This window comes from Podarcis vaucheri, assembly GCF_965113315.1.
Source record: "Podarcis vaucheri genome assembly, chromosome: 2".
Lineage (NCBI taxonomy): Eukaryota > Metazoa > Chordata > Lepidosauria > Squamata > Lacertidae > Podarcis > Podarcis vaucheri.
In genome coordinates, this window is record NC_138760.1 from 66,199,245 (window position 1) to 66,218,525 (window position 19,281).

Sequence of the window (19,281 nt, forward strand, 5' to 3'; positions counted from 1 at the left end):
AAAGGGGCTGTGGAGGGCACCCTGTTCTCCCTTGGTGTGCTACATTGCTGAGGGAGCCTTGTGGATTGCTGCCACCACATAGTGAGGAAGTTCATTGGTTGTATGGTGGAGTTACAGCAGCTTAGCTAGACACACTCCAAAAAAGGAAGGAAGCATGTGTATGTATGTGAAAGTACAGATTCACAAGTGGTAGTGCAGAGATTTTTTTTAAAAAAGTATTGTGGGGTACAGAGTGGGAAAAGAGAGCAATGTGGAGGTAACAGTGCAGAGCAACTTTTCAGGTGAGGAAAGGGAAGAGAAGAGAAGGCTGTCTGAAATGCGAGACGGGGGTGGCGTGAGAAAGCACTGGTTTAAATTAGTAACAAAAATGTTTTTCTGAACATAGTGGTGCAGCTCTCAATAAACATGTAATACTAATCTTCATAGTTTATTGTATACCTCATAATAATAATAATAATAATAATAATAATAATAATAATTTTTATTATTTATACCCCGCCCATATATATCCCCCCCTCTCTCACACACACACAATGTGACACACACACACACACACACACACACACACACACCTGGAGTTCATGTAACAATGAAACGGGCTAGCTCAGAGCGTGGTGCTGACAATGTCAAGGCTGCAGGTTCAGTCCCGATAAGGGACAGCTGCATATTCTTTCACTGCAGCGGATTGGATTAGATGATTCTCAGGGTTCCTTCCAACACACTGATTCTATGAGAACAAACTGGATTTGAATTTAGTTGTAACAACAGTAGAAGCAATTTTCTCTGTCTTGGGAGTCCAGCTGGTTCCATGAGATTGCCTTTCCCCATTTCCCTTTTTCATTCTGTGGTTTGTGACAATAAGAGAAATGTGATTTTAATCACCACAGCAAAAGAGAGCTTTTACACATTTATTTGCATAAATTCTCAAAGCGCACACATCGTTATCAGGATCAAAATCCTACATATAGCACAGCAGATTTGCTAGCTAGGCACTGACTTTTCACAAATCCCTTGATAGATGGTATACTGGGGGGGGGAGGATATATTTCAATGCAGAAGAGGCCTTGGCCAATCTAGTGCCCTCCAGATGTTTGGGACTACAACTCCCATCAGGCCCAGTTGGCATGGCCATGCTGCCAGAGACTGAGGGAAGCTGTAGTTCAGGTTGACCAAGGTTGACCTATTGGAATCCATTCATATAAGGGCTGTAATCTCCAAACAATCTACTTCTGGACTGAAGAGCTTGGGTGTTCTGCAGAGCAAAAACTTGAGAACTACCGTAGATGGAGAAAGAATATCAAACACAACGACTGCAAGTGGAATTCAACATCACACAACCAGGGTATGCGGTGGTGGCTTTTGGCAAGATCTCACAAAGAGTTCCACGAGATCTCAGAGATTACGCTGGAAGCCACTGCCACACGATAAGCAATGCAGGAACTCATTTCACTAGCTTCCACTAGTGCAGTGGTGGCCAAACTTTTTTCAAAGAGGGCCAGATTTGATGAAGTGAAGGGCTGTGGGGGCCAACCAAAGTTGTTGAGCTTTTGTTAAGGTTTTTTTTTAGGATTTTGCCCCAGGAAATAAACTGTCACAGGGGCCGGATTAAACTAACCGGTGGGCCAGATTAGGCCCCCAAAATGGACTTTGGACATGCCTGCACTAGTGCAACAAGTTGGTTAAATGCCGCTCTAAGTGTCTTAAATCCAATCTCAAGGATACAAAAAAACTTTCAGCATGGTCCAGGGGGTGCTGGCTATGCATTTCATTTCACTTGCAAATCACTTTTGACATTGAAGGGATATTCAGAATTGGATCAAGATATGTGGGAGCAGGGAGACAGGAAGAGGTGCTTTAAAAAAAGTAAAGCATACTTATAGCACCTCTATTTAAAAGCACCTCTATTTAAAAGCTTCCTAGCCGCTTTGGATGGCTAGAGGACTCAACTTTTCTTTGTTTTCAGACAATTCCAGGAAGCTTAAAGGCCATCTTAGATTATCACTTTGGCTGCGACCTTGTGCAAGATTTATATTGTTGCCCTGATTTACAAATGCATTTTCTGTGCTCTGTTGCCTGGCAGCTGAATGTGCAAACCCACGCCATGGTAAAGAAAAGTGGGTGTGTGAGATGATTGGGAACTTCTGTTTGTGGGTATGCCCATATAAGCACACATGCAGTAACACGTTTTTGATGTGGCACTCCTGCACGCACAAACTGTCCCACAGAAAGCTACTTCTAAGTAAGGGTGCAAGAATCATAGCTGTGGGGCGGAAATTAAGGTGGCAATTTGTACCACAGTTTTTGACATTATGGTACAGCAGAAAAATATAAGGGAATAGTCAAATCAGTCAAGCTGTACTCTTGAAAAAAAAAATAAAAGTAGTGATCTAGCTGTCAATTTCTCCCATATACACTTAACTGCTTTTTTCTGATGGTTTTGTTTTCTAAAGCATTTTTCTTCCAGGGGGGTTTACATCCCAGCTCTAAAATCATGTTTACTTAGAAACCTCAGGGAGTGCGATGGAGCTTACTTCCCAGTAATGCATGTTTACTTGGAAGTGCGTCACACCAATTTCCATGGCACATACTCCTAATTAGCTTTGTGTAGGTTGAAGCTTTAGAGCATAACATTAATTTTATTTTTACCCTGCCTTCTGCTCACGACAGAATCCACAAGGCAGCTCACAAAGACATATGACACTGCGGGGAGTGACTTACGAGCTTTGTCCCACGTATGCTTATAGCAATTTGCATTTTTGGACCATGTAACTGATTTTGTTATCAGTTTTCGTTCCCCCAAAGGCTGCACAAGCTTGATTAGCAGTAAACACCATGGAAATGTCTGTCCTTTTTCATTTCAGCTATTGATTGAACTGAAAGCATGAATGAGCACTGATTCTAGTTAGAACATTTTTGGTAAGCGCATTTCAATAATGACGATATAGTAAATTGCACGTTTGATGAGATGTCTCTTTTAAGCTTCTGAAATGTGCAATACAGTTAGCTTGCAGTGTGCTATGCTCTTAGGAGTTTGACGATGACAGAAATCTATATATGTTACACGGGTCGCTGTAGATGGCACATGGCAAAAATATACAACTCATGTATAATCAACCCTTTGATTCACTGCACATTTAAACAGGAATGAATTGTCATTAGTAGCCTCATTAGAAACTGGGCCATGGAATTACAGGGCTTACTGAAATCAAGAGGTTTGCCAGTGGCTAAGCTGGAAAGGGACGCGGGTGGAGCTGTGGGTAAAACCTCAGCGCCTAGGACTTGCCGATCGCATGGTTGGCAGTTCGAATCCCCACGGCGGGGTGCGCTCCCGTCGTTCGGTCCCAGCGCCTGCCAACCTAGCAGTTCGAAAGCACCCCCAGGTGCAAGTAGATAAATAGGGACCGCTTACCAGCGGGAAGGTAAACGGCGCTGGCTCGCCAGATGCAGCTTGTCACGCTGGCCACGTGACCCAGAAGTGTCTGCGGACAGCGCTGGCTCCCAGCCTCTAGAGTGAGATGAGCGCACAACCCTAAAGTCTGTCAAGACTGGCCCGTACGGGCAGGGGTACCTTTTAAGCTGGAAAGAGAATCACCCTACATGATATTTGTAAGTGTGTGAAGGCACACACAAGTGGGTACTGCTTTCAAATGCTCCCTCTAGTTGAACAAAAAAACACCCCACCCTATCACATCAGGGAGAAAAGTTTAATTGCCAGCTATTTCCTTGCTGTCCTGGGTTTCTATTTGCAGAGAGATTGAAGACAAAACATAAGGGAGCCTTAAAAATATTTTTCCCCATCTGAAGTCTGAAGTGATTTAGTGCCCATTGTACCATAAGTATAAAGAAGGCAGCTAGCACAGCAATCCTATAATGTAAGTGCTATTGAGTTCTTCAGCTGGGTTTACTCCTAGTTAAGTGACTCTAGGATTGCAGACTATACCACTAAATATACTGGCAACTTTGTTCTTGGACTGAAGTGAGGTTTTATTTCCAGCTGACATCATGATTTTGCACTAATACTGGAGACAAGATTCCGACTTACCCCATTCACAATGGAGGCTTCCTTATCAATCAAGGCTGACATGACATGAATGTTCATATCACCTCTTCCAACACAACGAGGGATGGGTTTGTAAATGTTAATACCCCTCATATGTATAATCTTTAAAAATCAAGGTTTCTTGGAACAGCACACCAAATAAATGGCCTCTTTGGGCCACACTTAACAACAGCCAACTGCACAACATGGCAACTGCAGGGTTTTTCTTTGGTCCACTTCAAACATTGCAAAGTTAGTGGATAGATGACCTTATATCCAGCAACAAATCAAAGTGAGACACAGTTCTTGGCTTTCATACATGCCACATGCTAGTTTTGAGTCCACATTACATGTACATACTAGGAAGAGACAGAGAGAAATGTCTATCCAAGTTAGATGTAACCAAATTAACCAAAGGCCCATATCCCATACTTGACAATGTGATAGCATGAGAAGCAGCCCTTGGAACAGTAATAGCTGGATACTGGACATAATCTAAAATTAATTGCTAATAATGTTGATGCAGAAAGTAGTAGTGCAACATGCTGGGGGGGGGGGATGGCACACTGCCAGCTGGGTTGCAAATGCAAAATGGGTTTGTTTCTTTAAAAAAAACCCTAAATAACAACACTAGACAAGTAGCAAGAGAAGTTCAGATAAGTACTGGCAGCCTGACTTCCCTGTTCAGCTGATGCCAGAGAAAATGAGCAGTAACCTCCAGGCAAGTCTTGCCTGGTCCCTCCAAATTAGAGCGAAACAGAGTCACCAGCCTTCTGTTTATGAATTTTATATCAATAGACATAAGCTGCATTAAAACATCACTTTCCATGTAAGTGTAAAAAAAAAGGAAAAGGTTATGGGAGCCACTTAGAGCTGGACACCAAAAGGTGTCAAGCACCAGCTTGTTTCTCTCCCTTGGACCAAACGACAGGTCGCCTCCTGCTCCTCTCTAAGAGAAACAGGAACTTTGCACTTCTGCTTCAATACAATGAAGAAAGTACTGTGTTCCCTTACGGCTTATTCTAGACTAGAGTAACCCAAAGCCAAAAATAATGTTGCTTCATTATTATGCTTACAGAAGAAATAAAAAGTATTTGTTTATATGACTTAGCAGATGTAACTTGGCGGAGGTGAAAAGGAGCTGGCTACAGGGTTGTTGGACCATTGTTCAGGAAGCAGCTGGGACCTGACTTCCTCCAAGGAAGTGGCAGCTGAGCGGCAGGGCCAAAGCCCTATAAAAAGGACGGCAGGGAGGGAGAAATGACCAAGGCTAAGAGGAACAGGCAACAGGGAATGCTGAGTAGCTGACACTGCAACTTCTGCATATGAGTATATAATCTACCTGGGAACCTGACGATCAAGGGAGACAACTTTTTCACACGGCAGATTAATTAAGTTGTGGGACCTGAAGCCACAATATGTGATTGTCGTAAATGGCTCTAAGGCTGCGTTAGACAAATTCAGGGAGGATAAAGGTTTGTCAGTGGCCATTAGTCATGATGGCTATATCAAGCCTCCATTTTGAGAGGCAGCATGTTGTTTGAATAGTGTGGCACCAACAGGGTGGAGCCTGTGTTATACTGAGCCAGGCGACTGGTCCATCCCATTCAGGGTTGTCTACGCTTATTGGCAGCCACTCTCCAGGGTTTCAGGTAGGAGTCCTCCCAACTTTCCCTGGAGATGCTGGGGATTGAACCTGGGACTTGTAAGGTTCAATGCATGTAAGGCAGATGCTCAGCCACTGAGCTATGGACTTTGAGCCTTGCTTGGGGACTCCCCAGGTGGGTCAATGTGAGAAACAGGATGCTGGACTGAACAAACCTTTTGGTCTCGTCCAGCTGGCCTTTTCTTGTGTCCTTATGCCCTTATTAACTTAGGCCTTTGCTTCTAGGCCCTTCTGGACTAGTTTTCTATTTTGCATTGGTACTGATGATACTAAAAATCCAGCAAGACTGAAGTTGCTCTTTGGGTGGGTAGATGAAGCCTATGTATTTCCACTCTGTTTTCTAGATTAATTTTTTTAAAAAATGTTTGCACAGCTAATATTTCTGTGCAGGATCTGCACATGCAGAATTATAAAATTCTGCTGTCAAGAAATGCTTCTACAGAACTTTATAGATGAACTCTGAGCGCACTTAAGAGAGGAACTTAATTAGGATAGGGGGGGACCATCTATTTCCACAGAGCCAAAGATACAAGGGGTTACAAAATGTATAATCATTACAACTCATTATCTGAATAGCTAAGATCACCGAGTCTGCAATGCATTCTCCTTTCAGCGCTGCAATTTCTTCTCCACACTTGACACTCTGAAGCTCTGAATGTTCTCCAGGTCATTTGGACAATGCACTTTGCAGCGGACAGAGGCTGCACATAAACACTCCGTCTTTTCTTTGCATAAAGTAGCAATTCATGATTCTGCAATGGCAGGCAGCAGGCAAGCTCTCACCTTTGCTTCTTTCCAAGCACTTTGGTATTCTGAAATCCAGTCACAGCTTGTGTTTCTTTTGTCAACGTGGAAGTATCCCACACAGCCTGCTCGGTTGCTCACCTCTCCCTTCACATTGTGATTATAAATGGAAGGCTTTGGCTGCTGCTCTCTTTCAGGGAAAGCTGCTGCCTTCAGAGTCTGCTGCCCCCTTTGTGCATATCTCAAAATCTTGGTGTCTGGTGGAGTTTCTCTGGGTGGGTGCAGCCAGATCGATTTACCATTAACAATGAGAGGGTCAGTCTCTTTCTGATATGGGCTACTTTCCAGAATTGGCATCTTGCCTTGGTTTCTCAGACTTTTTAGCTCTGGGCAGCTGTTTTCTCTTTGCATTGGTCTTGGGGAGGGAAGTCTGGGGAAGCTGACAGCACCTGGTTTCTCCATAGCTTTTTCTCGAGGTTCAGATACACTGATGTCTTGAAAATTATGTTGTGAATTCTCAGTGTTCTCACTTCCGTTAGGACATCTCCACCGATGAGTCCTCTCAGCTTCTGTGTATAACTCTTCTAGTGGGTCGACTTTAGAGCTCGAGTAGGTTTTGATACGATCTAGAATGGAGCTATTTCTTTCGAATGTCCTCACATTAGGCAGAATGTCAGTTATTTTATACCTGGAGACCATTTTGGGTGTCTCAGACAAGCTGAAGACCCTGTGACTATTATGCAGCATTCCCAGTTTCTCTGTGTCTTGGACTTTACGCTGACTTTCTGGTAGGACTGGGAAGGTAGGTCTTGCCAGCTGGCAGATAGATTGAAGGTAGTCTTCACCAGAAGAAGAATCTGGACTCATGCAAGCATTTCCAAAACCTTTTGTGTTGCTTGTTATGTCATCTAGAATATCCTCAAGGGCTTCACTTATGGTGGGAAGAGGCTTTGCTATGTTCAGTCTTATCCGGGGAGCCATTACTGTAAAGAATATGCAGGATATAATTAGCCAATGGGAATGCACTACAAAGATGTTGCTGTAATGGTCACACTTTATAAGCAAGCATCATAGCTTAATAAATGGAAAGTTTCTCCTGAAGCAGAATACGTTTGTGAAAATTATAAGTTGCTTTGCATTTGCTGTGTGTGTGTGTGGTAGCTGGCAACATGCATGTTAGGTGAAAGGATCTTCTATAAAATGATAGGTTTTTGTGGATGATAGTGGGACAGGTAGATATTGTAGTTCTCTATGGGAGGAGTTCAGTATAGCTCTAAAGCAGGGGTCAGCAAACTTTTTCAGCAGGGGGCCGGTCCACTGTCCCTCAGACCTTGTTGGGGACCAGACTTTTTTTTTTGGGGGTGTACAAATTCCTACTCCCCACAAATAACCCAGAGATACATTTTAAATAAAAGGGCACATTCTACTCATGTAAAAACATGCTGACTCCCGGACCGTCCGTGGGCCGGATTTAGAAGGCGATTAGGCCGGATCCAGCCCCCGGGCCTTAGTTTGCCTACCCATGCTCTAAGGTTATCACTCTGTTGGTACATGTTGTACAAGTTGGTACTTGCCTGATGGAACAATCTCCCCTCTCCTCACCCTGTGCGCTGTTCTGAGGGTTCTCCTCAGCTCCACGAAGCAACTGAAGGGGAGCATGGAGGAAGGAGAGGGATGAAAGCCCTGTTGCATGGAAGTCTTTGTGGGCTTCTCCTAGCTGGACTGCTTAGCTGTAGCCAGCCCTGATAGTTTAACCCAGAGTTTTCCAAACTTGGGTCTCTAGCTGTTTTTGGATTCCCATCATCTCTAGCTACCAGAAGAAGTGGTCAGGGATGGTGGGAATTGTAGTTGCAACAACAACAGGAGACCCAAGTTTGGGAACACTGCTTAACCCTTGGACTGAATATAAATTTCCGGATATATAAGTGTTTATGCTTGTGGAGTGTTTTATATATTTTATTTTTTTAAATAGACAAAGTTGATATTTTAAATAATTTTTTTTTAATGTTTTCATTGTTTTGTTACTTGGTTGGGTGCCACCCTCGGCTCCCATGGGTGTGAAGGAGAATAGGATAGCAATTTGATAAATAACCATATAGGGCAAAGTGATGAGATGAGGAAAATTTGAGGTGGAGGAACTACTAAATTCAGAAGATTCAGACTGGGACGAGGTGGTGGTGTTTTTCTTTTTCCCCTTCCCCTTTCTGTGGTGTTTATTTGAGAATATGTTTATTTGAGAATAGGGACGCGGGTGGCCAATCAGAAGGTTGGCGGTTCGAATCCGCGCAATGGGGTGAGCTCCCGTGAGCTCCCGAACTGCTCCTGCCAACCTAGCAGTTCGAAAGCACGTCAAAGCGCAAGTAGTTAAATAGGTACCACTCTGGTGGGAAGGTAAACGCCATTTCCGTGTGCTGCTCTGGTTTGCCAGAAGCAGCTTAGTCATGCTGGCCACATGACCTGGAAGCCGTACGCCGGCTCCCTCGGCCAATAAAGCGAGATGAGCGGAGCAACCCCAGAGTCGTCTGACTGGACCTAACGGTCAGGGGTCCCTTTACCTTTACCTATGTTCTCCCCATGGGCTCCATGGGGTGGGGATCCATACTCCAGTGGATCCAAATCTCCTTCTGCACAGGAGCAACAGGAGTGGGCCTTTCCACCCATAGAAAGGGAAATGTACAAATCATATCCCTTGCACTGCACCTCCCACCACATTTTTAAAAGAGAGTAAGACAAACATTATGGTTGAAAAACAGCATACAAACATTGTTAACCAAATATTAGTAATAAACTATTTCCCTGGGTTAGTGTTTTCTTTCTAAAGCAATTTGTACCTCTGCCAAACTTTGGGTTTCCCCAAGCCTGCAATTATTGTTGTTATACTTTATTAGATTTATATGCCACCCTTCATCTGAAGAGCACAGGGTGCTTTGCAACATAAAACACATTTAAAACACTATAGATTGTTTAACCAGCCCAAGGCCTGGTTGATGAGGTACCTAGCAATATGAATGAAGCCTCCTTGGAGAGAGCATTCCACAAATGGGGAGCCACCACAGAAAAGGCCCATTTTTGTGTTGCCACCCTTTGGACCTCTAATGGAGGAGGCATACAGAGAGGCCCTCAGAGGATGGTCTCAGGGTCTGGGTCCATTCATATGGGGAGAGTTAGTCCTTGATGCATTGTGGTCCTGAGCCATTTAAGGTTTTACAGGTCAAAGCCGTCACTTTAAATTGGAGCCAGAAACTATTCGGTAGCAAGTGCAGTTGGGCCAGGATTGGCGTAGTATGCTCAAACCATCTTGCCTCGGTGAGCAACCTGGCTGCTGAATTCTGCACAAGCTGAAGTTTCCAAACTGTTTTCAGCAGCAGCCCCAGTGCAGTAATCTAACCTAGAGGTTACCAGAGCATAGACCACATTGCCATTTTTGCTATATAGTTGAGTTTGCGGAATGATGGGTAAGGAAGAAGTTTGGGAGTAGGAGTTGGGGATAAATTCAGGAGCATGGAGCCACGAAATATTGGTTATGGCTACAAAGCAAATCTTAGCCAGGGAAATTGCAAAGAACCCTCAGCATTCTTACCAAACTACAATTCCCAAGATTCTTCCAGGGAATACAAGGCAGATTCAAACCAGTTTAAAAGCCTGAGGTAGTTCTACCTCAAAAGGATGATTCCTTTCTCCTTGATATGGGAAGGATATATGTCCCATAGCAGTTGCCCTGACTTCTATAACACTTTACTCAACAGCTCTCTAGACCTACAACTGCACAACAAATAGCTCTTTCCACCTTTTCCTGTTTACTCACAGGGCCCAGGGGACACTGAATTCAGGTCACATCCACACCATACATTTAAATTGCGTAGCTTCCCTCAAAGAATCCTGGGAACTGCAGCTTTTTAAGAGGAATTGTAGTTCTGTCAGAAATTGCAGTTCTGCGCGTGGTGAACTACAGTTCCAAGGGTTCTTTGGGGGAAGTCACGTGCTTTAAAGGTACGCGGTGAGAGCTTTATTGCTCTTCTCAAACTGCTATGTCTAGTCACTTAAAAGGAAATCTTACTTTTTTTAAAGCTTTCCAGACACTGCCCCAGGCAGTGGACTTTTGCCATTTAAATCTCCAGTTGAATCAAGAGAAAATGGAGGCATGTCTCTTCCTGTTCATTCTCCCCTTGGCCCTTTCCTCAGTCCCTGTCCCTCACCTGCTGTGGTGGTCAGGTTTCCTGATAGGCTACGCCAACCTTTGCCAACCTGGTGAAGTTGTAGTCCCAAAAAGATGGGAGGCTCCAGGCTGAAGAAATAGGGAGGTAGCCAGATGACAGGAAGATGGTGGGAACCAGCCCCAAGGATTGGTGAAGAAATGCAAAATGTAACAGTGGCAACTTGATAAGAAAAAAAGGCAATAAAATTCAGTATTTACTGGCTGGGGTGGGGAAAGCTTACTTTAAAAGCGATTAGTAGCATCTTAATCTCTCTCTCTGTGTGTGTGTGTTCCTCTTCCCTTTATTAACTCCCACAGTTGTGCAGGGCCTTTCTTAGGAGTATCCAAAATGTCACAAATTACTAAGCTGTTGATTTCACTTGAAGGCTTCATCAGGCAAGATGCTGCACCAAGTGGGTGTTGGGGAAATGAGGCGGGAACAGGGAGGAAAGTCCTAGAATTAGGCTTGATGTCGTAGCCCCACGATGCATCGAAACCCCGATGTAACTGACCTTTTCACATCAGGTCCTTGGCGCAGCGTAGTAGTACACTGGTAGTAAGCCTTGCTTACATCAGTAGGATTGGCAAACACACCAGATAGAGATCTCCCTTGCATTGTTGCTCCCGCGGTCATTATGAACAGAGGTCACAATGTGGCTCCCTTCCTCCACCGCTACTCCAGGCACCCTCTGGTTTTTCCTGCTTCCTTGGTCACAAAAATGGCAAGCACTAAACTGGCAACAGTGGCCTAATCCACACTTGTATATTTATTCCCTGCCCCCCCCCCAGCCCTGCCTCCTTTGAGCTTCTCACCACAACATTCATTATGACCGACCACATTTTCTGTTAGAACGCTCTTGCTCCCTTCTTACCTGACTGTTGTTTGTGGCAGCTACGGCTGGACTGTTTCGAAATCTCCAGGCTCAGCGTCTCTCTTCTGTGCTGTCTGTTCTCCTTGATTTCCAGGACTGAGTGTGTTGCTGTCTAAACCAAGGCTGCACATCAGGGTAGCAGCTTCCAGTCAGCTGATTCAGCTGCTTTTTGGCTGCCGCTGCTAAATATAGACTGGTAGATGCCACTCTGTTTCCCAAGCATTCTAATATGATAAGTGCCTCGTCTTACTGGAAGGGTAGAAAGCAGGGAATCTGGGCGGGGGCAGGGGGAGCATAACAGTTCAGAGATGATCTCCATGGCAAACAGAAGAGCACAAACTTGTGCTTTATTTTCTGAATTATTCAATAGGCCCAGGGCACTGGAAAAGGAGTGGCTATATGTGTTGTGCATTTGCATCCGTAGGAAGCAGTTAGCAGAGCATTAAACCAAATTCCAAGCTGCTGGCTTTTCTTTTGGTGTGGGAAGTAGATTTTTTATATATATTAAAATGCATGTGGAGGCTACGGTTAACAGGAATTCTCTTTCTGCTTTCAAATAATCTGGGGTGACCAAATTCATCTCTGTATTCCAAAGCAGGGATATGAAACCTGTTCCCCCCTCCCATATGTTGGCTGGCTAACTCCCAGCCAGCAGGGCCAATCACAGAATTGTAGAGTTGGAAGGGACCCAAAGGGTCATCTAGGCCAACCCCCTGCAACGCAGGAATCTTTGGCCCAACATGGGAATTGAACCCACAACCCTGAGATTAAGAGTCTCATGCTCTACTGACTGAGCTATCCCAGCTCCAATGACCAGGAATTGCAGTCTAGCAATATCTGGAGGGTCAGGTTCCCCACAGAAAGTAGAAAACAGTCTCTGTCTGCCTGCCTGCCTGCCTGCCTGCCTCTCTCTCTCTCTCTCTCTCTCTCTCTCTCTCTCTCTCTCACACACACACACACACACACACACACAGAGAGAGAGAGAGAGAGAGAGAATGCCCCATCATTTAGAGATGCTGTCTGTTTAGATGAAAAAAATCCCTTCATGCTTTTCAGATGATATATTGCAATGTACATAATTTCAGTCAGAATTAATTCCAGAATGCTGATCAAGATGATCAAGACGGGCCTTTGATCTGGTTCAGTCGGGCCCTTCTTAAGCTGCTATGAACTGTACCCTAAAATATGACTGAACATCTTTTCACATGGGCCTTCCATAACATAGAGGAGGTTTCAGCTTGTGCCTTTTTGGACCTGTTTTGGCTGTGGTGTTTTACTGCATTTTCAAGATTTCCAAACTGGTCAAAATAAAATACATTTAAAGAGGTCCTTTTTCACATCTAAGAGGAACAATGCATTTCCTCTAATATTCTCAAAAGGACAAATTTACAGAGGTTTTGTTAATATGCAAATTTGTGTACATTTGTTTTATAAAAAGACAGAGGATGATTTGACAGCTCTAGTTATAGGTTTTATTGATCCACATACAGAAGTATGTTAATAATGCATCACATCAAGCAGAATGAAGCATTTTCTCTATATGGCTCCGCAGCTTTTAATTATTGATGACCTAAAAGCATTTTTAAATGTCTTTATTGTCACATGCATATTTCAAAAGCACTCGTTCTGCGTCCAAAGCGTTACTTTAATATAGCATAAAAGAGGCTTTTATTTACCTCTTAAGCCACTGTTTTTCTTCTGGTGTTTCTTCAGTTGGTTGTCAAAATCAGAGATGGAACCTTTGAAGAATCCCTTGTTTTTGTAGTGCCTGAAGCTGAAGAATGTTTCAGTATTTATACCTTTAAAGGAATGTCATAAATCAGTAGGGGCGTGGAGGGAAGAGGGTGGCATGGCAGTGCTGGCTCAGGCAAGCAGATAACTAGTTAACAGACTGAAACCATGGGATTGCCCTTTAACTTGTAGCTTTCTGGGTATTTGCTCCTGAGCCCAGCACTGCGGGAGAAGAAAACATTCTTGAAAGTGCCCAACATATCCTATGGACTAGAGAAGACTTGTGCATTACTGAAAAGCACTTAAGATAGCCCACTGATATTTCTTTTACTCCTTTCTTTCTGACATCTCTAGCCTTTCCCACCTTGCTAATGAAGCAATATAATGAGTATAATCATGGGGGTAGGAATCCCTTCCAACTCTACAATTCTATGATTCTGTGAAATAGCAATGAACAGTAACAAAAGGACAAGTTGATCCAAAATGGTGGACAGCAATGTTAAAAGCAGCAGCAGCAGCAAAACAATTAAGAACAACAATATCCAAATGGGCAAGATATTTTTGTGGGCCTTTACTACTATACCTTTCTATACCAGTGGTGGGAGCATACTGGAGCCAGGAAAAATAGCACTGTGTACATAACCTCAGTCCTTGAGGTGTAAGAGAGCATTTTAGAGCTCAGCGGTGTCATCTAATGGAGGAAGGGGTAGAGAAAGAGAAACGAACCTCTGCCCTCCAGATGTTATTGAACTTCCCATGCCACCCTCCTTGAGCCAACCCTGCTTTGCACCCCATCCCCGTCCCCGCATGAACACATACACACACACACACCACCCTGGGCAACCTGGCTGTCTTGGGTTGAAGTCCAATAACCCCCTGCTCCAGTTTGAAAACAGTTTCTCTCCCAGCCAAGCATTTCCCAAATCTGACCTGGATTCTTATCAGGCGTGGTTTAAATAGTTTGTTGGGTGCAACATTCCAGATATTCTGCATTCAGCCAGAAGTTCCAAAATTTGAGGCTTGAAAGCTGCAGGCCTGTCAGCCAGCAGGGACATTTCAACTTCTATGGTGTTTTGAGGTTAAAGCACTTATTGTGGGATACAGCATTTCTGCTTCATTTCACCTATACTTGCCGATTTCATTGGGAATTTACCGTATTTTTTGCTCTATAAGACTCACTTTTCCCCTCCTAAAAAGTAAGGGGAAATGTGTGTGCGTCTTATGGAGCGAATGCAGGCTGCGCAGCTATCCCAGAAGCCAGAACAGCAAGAGGGATTGCTGCTTTCACTGCGCAGCGATCCCTCTTGCTGTTCTGGCTTCTGAGATTCAGAATATTTTTTTCTTGTTTTGCTCCTCCAAAAACTAGGTGCGTCTTGTGGTCTGGTGCGTCTTATAGAGCGAAAAATACGGTACTTCTTTTGGTTGCTTTTGACAATTGCATTAACTGTCTCACTTGTTTTTAATTGCATGGTTAGACAGTATTGTGGTAACCTGCTTTTGGACTTCATGGTGAAGGTAATATAATAAATCTTTTAGATCGATGGATGCATAGATGTCATAGCTGTCAACCTTTCCCTTTTCTTGTGAGGAATCCTATTCGGAATAAGGGAATTTCCCTTTAAAAAAGGGAAATGCTGACAGCTATGATAGATGTGCATGTGTACAACGGTGTCCCAAAGAGGAGGCAGATGTTCTAAGATGAACTGTATATAACTTTGAGAGGCCACACTAGTCTGACTGCAAAAAAAGAGGGAAAAAAGTTGCTGCAGATTACATGATCCTGCTAGAGCATTTAACGGAAATGTTGCTAAGACACTGATAGCTTCAAATCCCACACAAATGCAGGTTGAGGCATGCTGAACTATCGCCCAACTCAAAAAACGTTAGGCGAGAACAGGGGGCAGGGGGGGGGGCTGCTTCTCTGGTCTGTTATTCCAAGCTTGGCTGAAAGCTCAGAATGTGCAATTTCTTCAAGTGGCATTCTTTAATCTGGGGGTGGGAGATCAAGAAACCCTGTGTGGTTGTTACTAAGACATATTCAGAGACATTTTAACTGGGTGTTCATTGTCCACTCACCAAGAGGCCATTGCTCTGAGGTTGCATTGCAGGAAGCAGATAGGAGGGGAAAGGACCCAGAGCCCTCCACTACCAAGAGCTGTTGAATACACCTACACAGGACACACCAGTCCCTCTTGCTAGGGGAAGAGGCAGAGAAGTCAAGCCGGAAGCATGAGAGGAGCATAGGGCAGAGTGAAAGTGAGAAGCCCTTCTCTAACTCTCGTGCTTGCTCCACCCAAAGAAGCAGCAGCAGCTTAGGTAGACAACCATGGAGGGGCAAGGAAGGACAGGTCCATGTGACTGGAGCTTCCAGTGCCTATGCTAGCTCAGTCCTTGAATCGAAACACCATGCTTGCTGTTCTGCCACCTAGGGGCACCTACCTAAATTAATTGAATCACGCTTGGAAGCAGAACCAGAGGGAGGAAGCCAAACTGCTAGTGGCAGCAGCCTCTTTAAGGAGTAGCAACACCCCACACTTGGCTAATGGGATAAGCCTCCTCTGGTAGGCAGTTCCAACAGGCTGCAGTATGGGTGGGCACTACACATACACCCCACCCCCACCCCACCCTAACCCCCCCACCCCACACTACATAAGAGAATAAGAATACAGTCGTACCTTGGAAGTCGAACGGAATCCGTTCTGGAAGTCCATTTGACTTCCAAAATGTTCGGAAACCAAAGCGTGGCTTCTGTTTGGCTGTGGGAAGCTCCTGCAGCCAATTGGAAGCTGCGGAAGCCCCGCTGGACGTTCGCTTTCCAAAAGAACGTTCGAAAACCAGAACACTCACTTCCGGGTTTCGATCATACGGGAGCCGATTTGTTCGGGAGTCAAGGCGTTCAAGACCCAAGGTACGAATGTGGTGTGTTGTATCAGGCCAGTGGTCCATCTGCTCCAGCGTCCTGTTCTGACATTGCCCAACAAGATGCCTGTGGGAAAATGGCAAGCAGGACCCAAGTACAAGAGCACTCTTGCCTCCTGGGGCTCGAAAGCATTGCTGCCCCCAATGTATGGAGGTAGAGGTTAGCCATCTTGACTAGTAGCCATTGATATCCTTCTGCTCCATGAATTTGACTAATCCTCTTTTAAAGCCACCCAAACTGCCTCTTGGGGGAGGGAGTTCCATTGTTTGCCTGTGTACTGCATGAGGAAGCATTTTCTTTCATCTGTCCTAAATCTTCCAATATTTAGCTTCGTTAGATGTTCATGAGTACTAGTGTCATGAGAGAGGGAGGAAAAAACTTTTCTCTATCCACTTTCTCCAGGCTGTGCATAATTTTATAGACTTCTATCATGCCCCCTCTTACTCACCTTTTCTCCAAACTAAAAACAAAAACAAAACCCAAACGCTGCAACCTTCCTTCATCGGGGAGTCCTGCCATCCCCTTGATCATTTTGGCTGCCCTTTTCTGAGTCTTTTGCCATTCAACAATATCCTTTTTGAGGTAAGGCAACCAGAACTGTACACAATATTCCAAATGCAGCCTCGCCATACGGCATTGTAATAATTAGCAGTTTCATTCTCAATTCTGTTCCAAAGGCTCCCTAGAATCTGCCTTTTTCATGGCTGCCACACATTGGGTCGACATCTTCACTTAATCTACTGAAGGCAGCCGTCGTTCCAGGATGAGCACAGTATTTCCATCTGCTCCTTGAATCACCAAGTATGTCCTGAACAGGAGAATGGAATGGACTATGGTAGAATGTCCAATTCAGGGAGATACAGGTACTGTATTCAAAGGAGGCTATCACTTAACTAATTAGAGAACACTTAACTTCCACCTAGTGGGAGATGGAGGGGAGCAATGAAAAATTAAAACTTGGCCTGTTCCCTGTGGTTTATCTAGAAATCTTTTGTGGACAGCAATCCTGTATCCACTTAGCTAGGAGTAAGCCATATTGAATGCACTGGAGCTTTCTGAGTAGACATGCATTGGATCACATTGCTAATGCAATTTTTGTTGTGCATACAAACATAAGTTTAAACAAACCAAGCAGTTGCCGAGAGATATATTAGAAATATATTTTAAACATATATTTTAAAACCAAACAACTGACAAGAGATCAACACAGGATGACCATGGATGGCCTTCACATTTATATTGCATATTAAAAGGAGACAGAGCTGGTGGATAGCATTTGCCTTATCTAATTATATTTACATAGCCTATTAACCTGTTGTGCTCTATGAGTGATAGATACTCTGGTATGTACCAAAGACAATTGCTGGGAAGCATTAATGAGCGAGTGGGTATTAGCTAGACAGGGCTGGTTTTGCCAGCCAGCATCCAGGACTCATTCAGAGCTCTCTGCTAATTACTGAAGTAGCACACCTGTAAAGTCACCAGAGACCCAGATAGATAACCTGGAGGAAAATAACACAAAGGCCATTCTTTTTAAAGAAGCACAATGGAAAATGTTGTTTCAAGAGCTCATGTTTAGCTGGGACTGTGAGTTCTCTTGTTAGTGAAAAACAATTTTTTAATGAGAGATTGAGGCAACAGGGGTAATCTTTGCAGGCTGACTTTGAATTTCCATGTGTTGATTATTTAAATCATGTGTCTTTTAGTAAACACGAGTAAAAAAATAGCAGCCTGTTCCCTTGCAGTATTGCTCTGCCATTTCAGAAACTGCATCTTTTATAGTTATATTTACAGACCTTTCCATAAAAACATCCAAGGCATGCACACACACATGATCTAAATGTTTCTGCTTCCTCCTTTTTCTTGAGTTTGGTGTTGTTCCCTTGTGGTCCCACTAGTCTCACCCTCCAAATCTGGTTTGTGATATTGGAGGGAAGCTTTTCTTATTCCTGCCAATAGAAGCTCCTCTCCTGGGGCCAATGCCAGGTTGCTGTAGGTATGGCAGGACAAAAGTGCACAGGAGAGGGTTAAACCAACCATCCTTGTGTGTTGCAGTCCAGATCTAACCCCCTCTCCCCATACAGCTGTTGCTGTTAAAGAAAAAAACAGACAGAGACCCTTTAGTGTGGCTGTAGCACAAAGGGGCAGGCTGCTCCTACTACTTTTCTCTCTCTCAGCTATCTTTTCCGGCCTTTATAAATGTGTCGGAGTGAGTGGGACTCAAGCTAAGAGTCAGTACAGTGGTACCTCGGGTTACATACGCTTCAGGTTACAGACTCCGCTATCCCAGAAATAGTACCTCGGGTTAAGAACTTTGCTTCAGGATGAGAACAGAAATTGTGCAGCAGCGGCAGGGGGAGGCCCCATTAGCTAAAGTGGTGCTTCAGGTTAAGAACAGTTCTAGGTTAAGAACGGACCTCCGGAACGAATTAAGTATGTAACCAGAGGTACCACTGTATCTCCTGTTTAGTAAAAAAAAAGGGGGGGGGTAACCAATATTATCTCCTTGTGCTCAAAAAACCCAGCCACCTTCAAAAGCCACAGGAGTCTAATAATGAAGCAATTCTTTCCCATCTATTCCCTCATTTGCTTTCATGTGCCGACACCTAGTGGCTGATGGGCTATAAAGTGTGCATTATCCGAAGCTCTTTCTTATGCTGCAGAACTGATGCTCACAGTGGCGGTGGCGTTGTTTTTACAGATCAATGTCTGTGTGTTTTGGTTTATTTCAGTGATTTTGGTATGTCCAGTTTATAGTTCTCTGTGTGGAAAAGACTCTAGGAGGATAACCTGGTAAACTGAACCAAGCTGGGTGTTCTGCACTGCAGAAGAGAAACATGGTCTTTGCCTACAGGGCTTAGAGTTTAAGACTGTAGCTATGTGCCTGTCTAGGCTGTTTCAAGTTGCCTCCCTGGCTGTCGGCAGGTTTGTAGCCTGGTCCATACATTAGGGGGTGTTATTGCGTTGTTGTTTTTATTTTGATTACATATTTTGTGGTTTTATATTTTGATTTTGTTCTGTGAACTGCCCTGAGACCTCTGGGTTTAGGGTGGAATATAAATTCAATAAATAATAATAGTGTTTTTTTTCCAGGGGTACTCAAGGGTATGCATA

The 19,281-nt window shown here is 44.1% G+C and overlaps 1 protein-coding gene across 1 annotated transcript; it reads right to left on the bottom strand.

Moving 5' to 3' along the window:
- Positions 1-894: 894 nt before the first annotated feature.
- Positions 895-11,749, bottom strand: LOC309525906 (uncharacterized protein). The gene is made up of 2 exons (XM_082211686.1): positions 11,517-11,749; positions 895-7,432 (listed from the first exon to the last, which is right to left on the bottom strand). Exon 2 carries the CDS (start codon positions 7,428-7,430, stop codon positions 6,450-6,452), a length of 981 nt encoding a protein of 326 aa, XP_082067812.1. The 5' UTR covers positions 7,431-7,432; positions 11,517-11,749; the 3' UTR covers positions 895-6,449.
- Between the last annotated feature and the right edge of the window lie 7,532 nt (positions 11,750-19,281).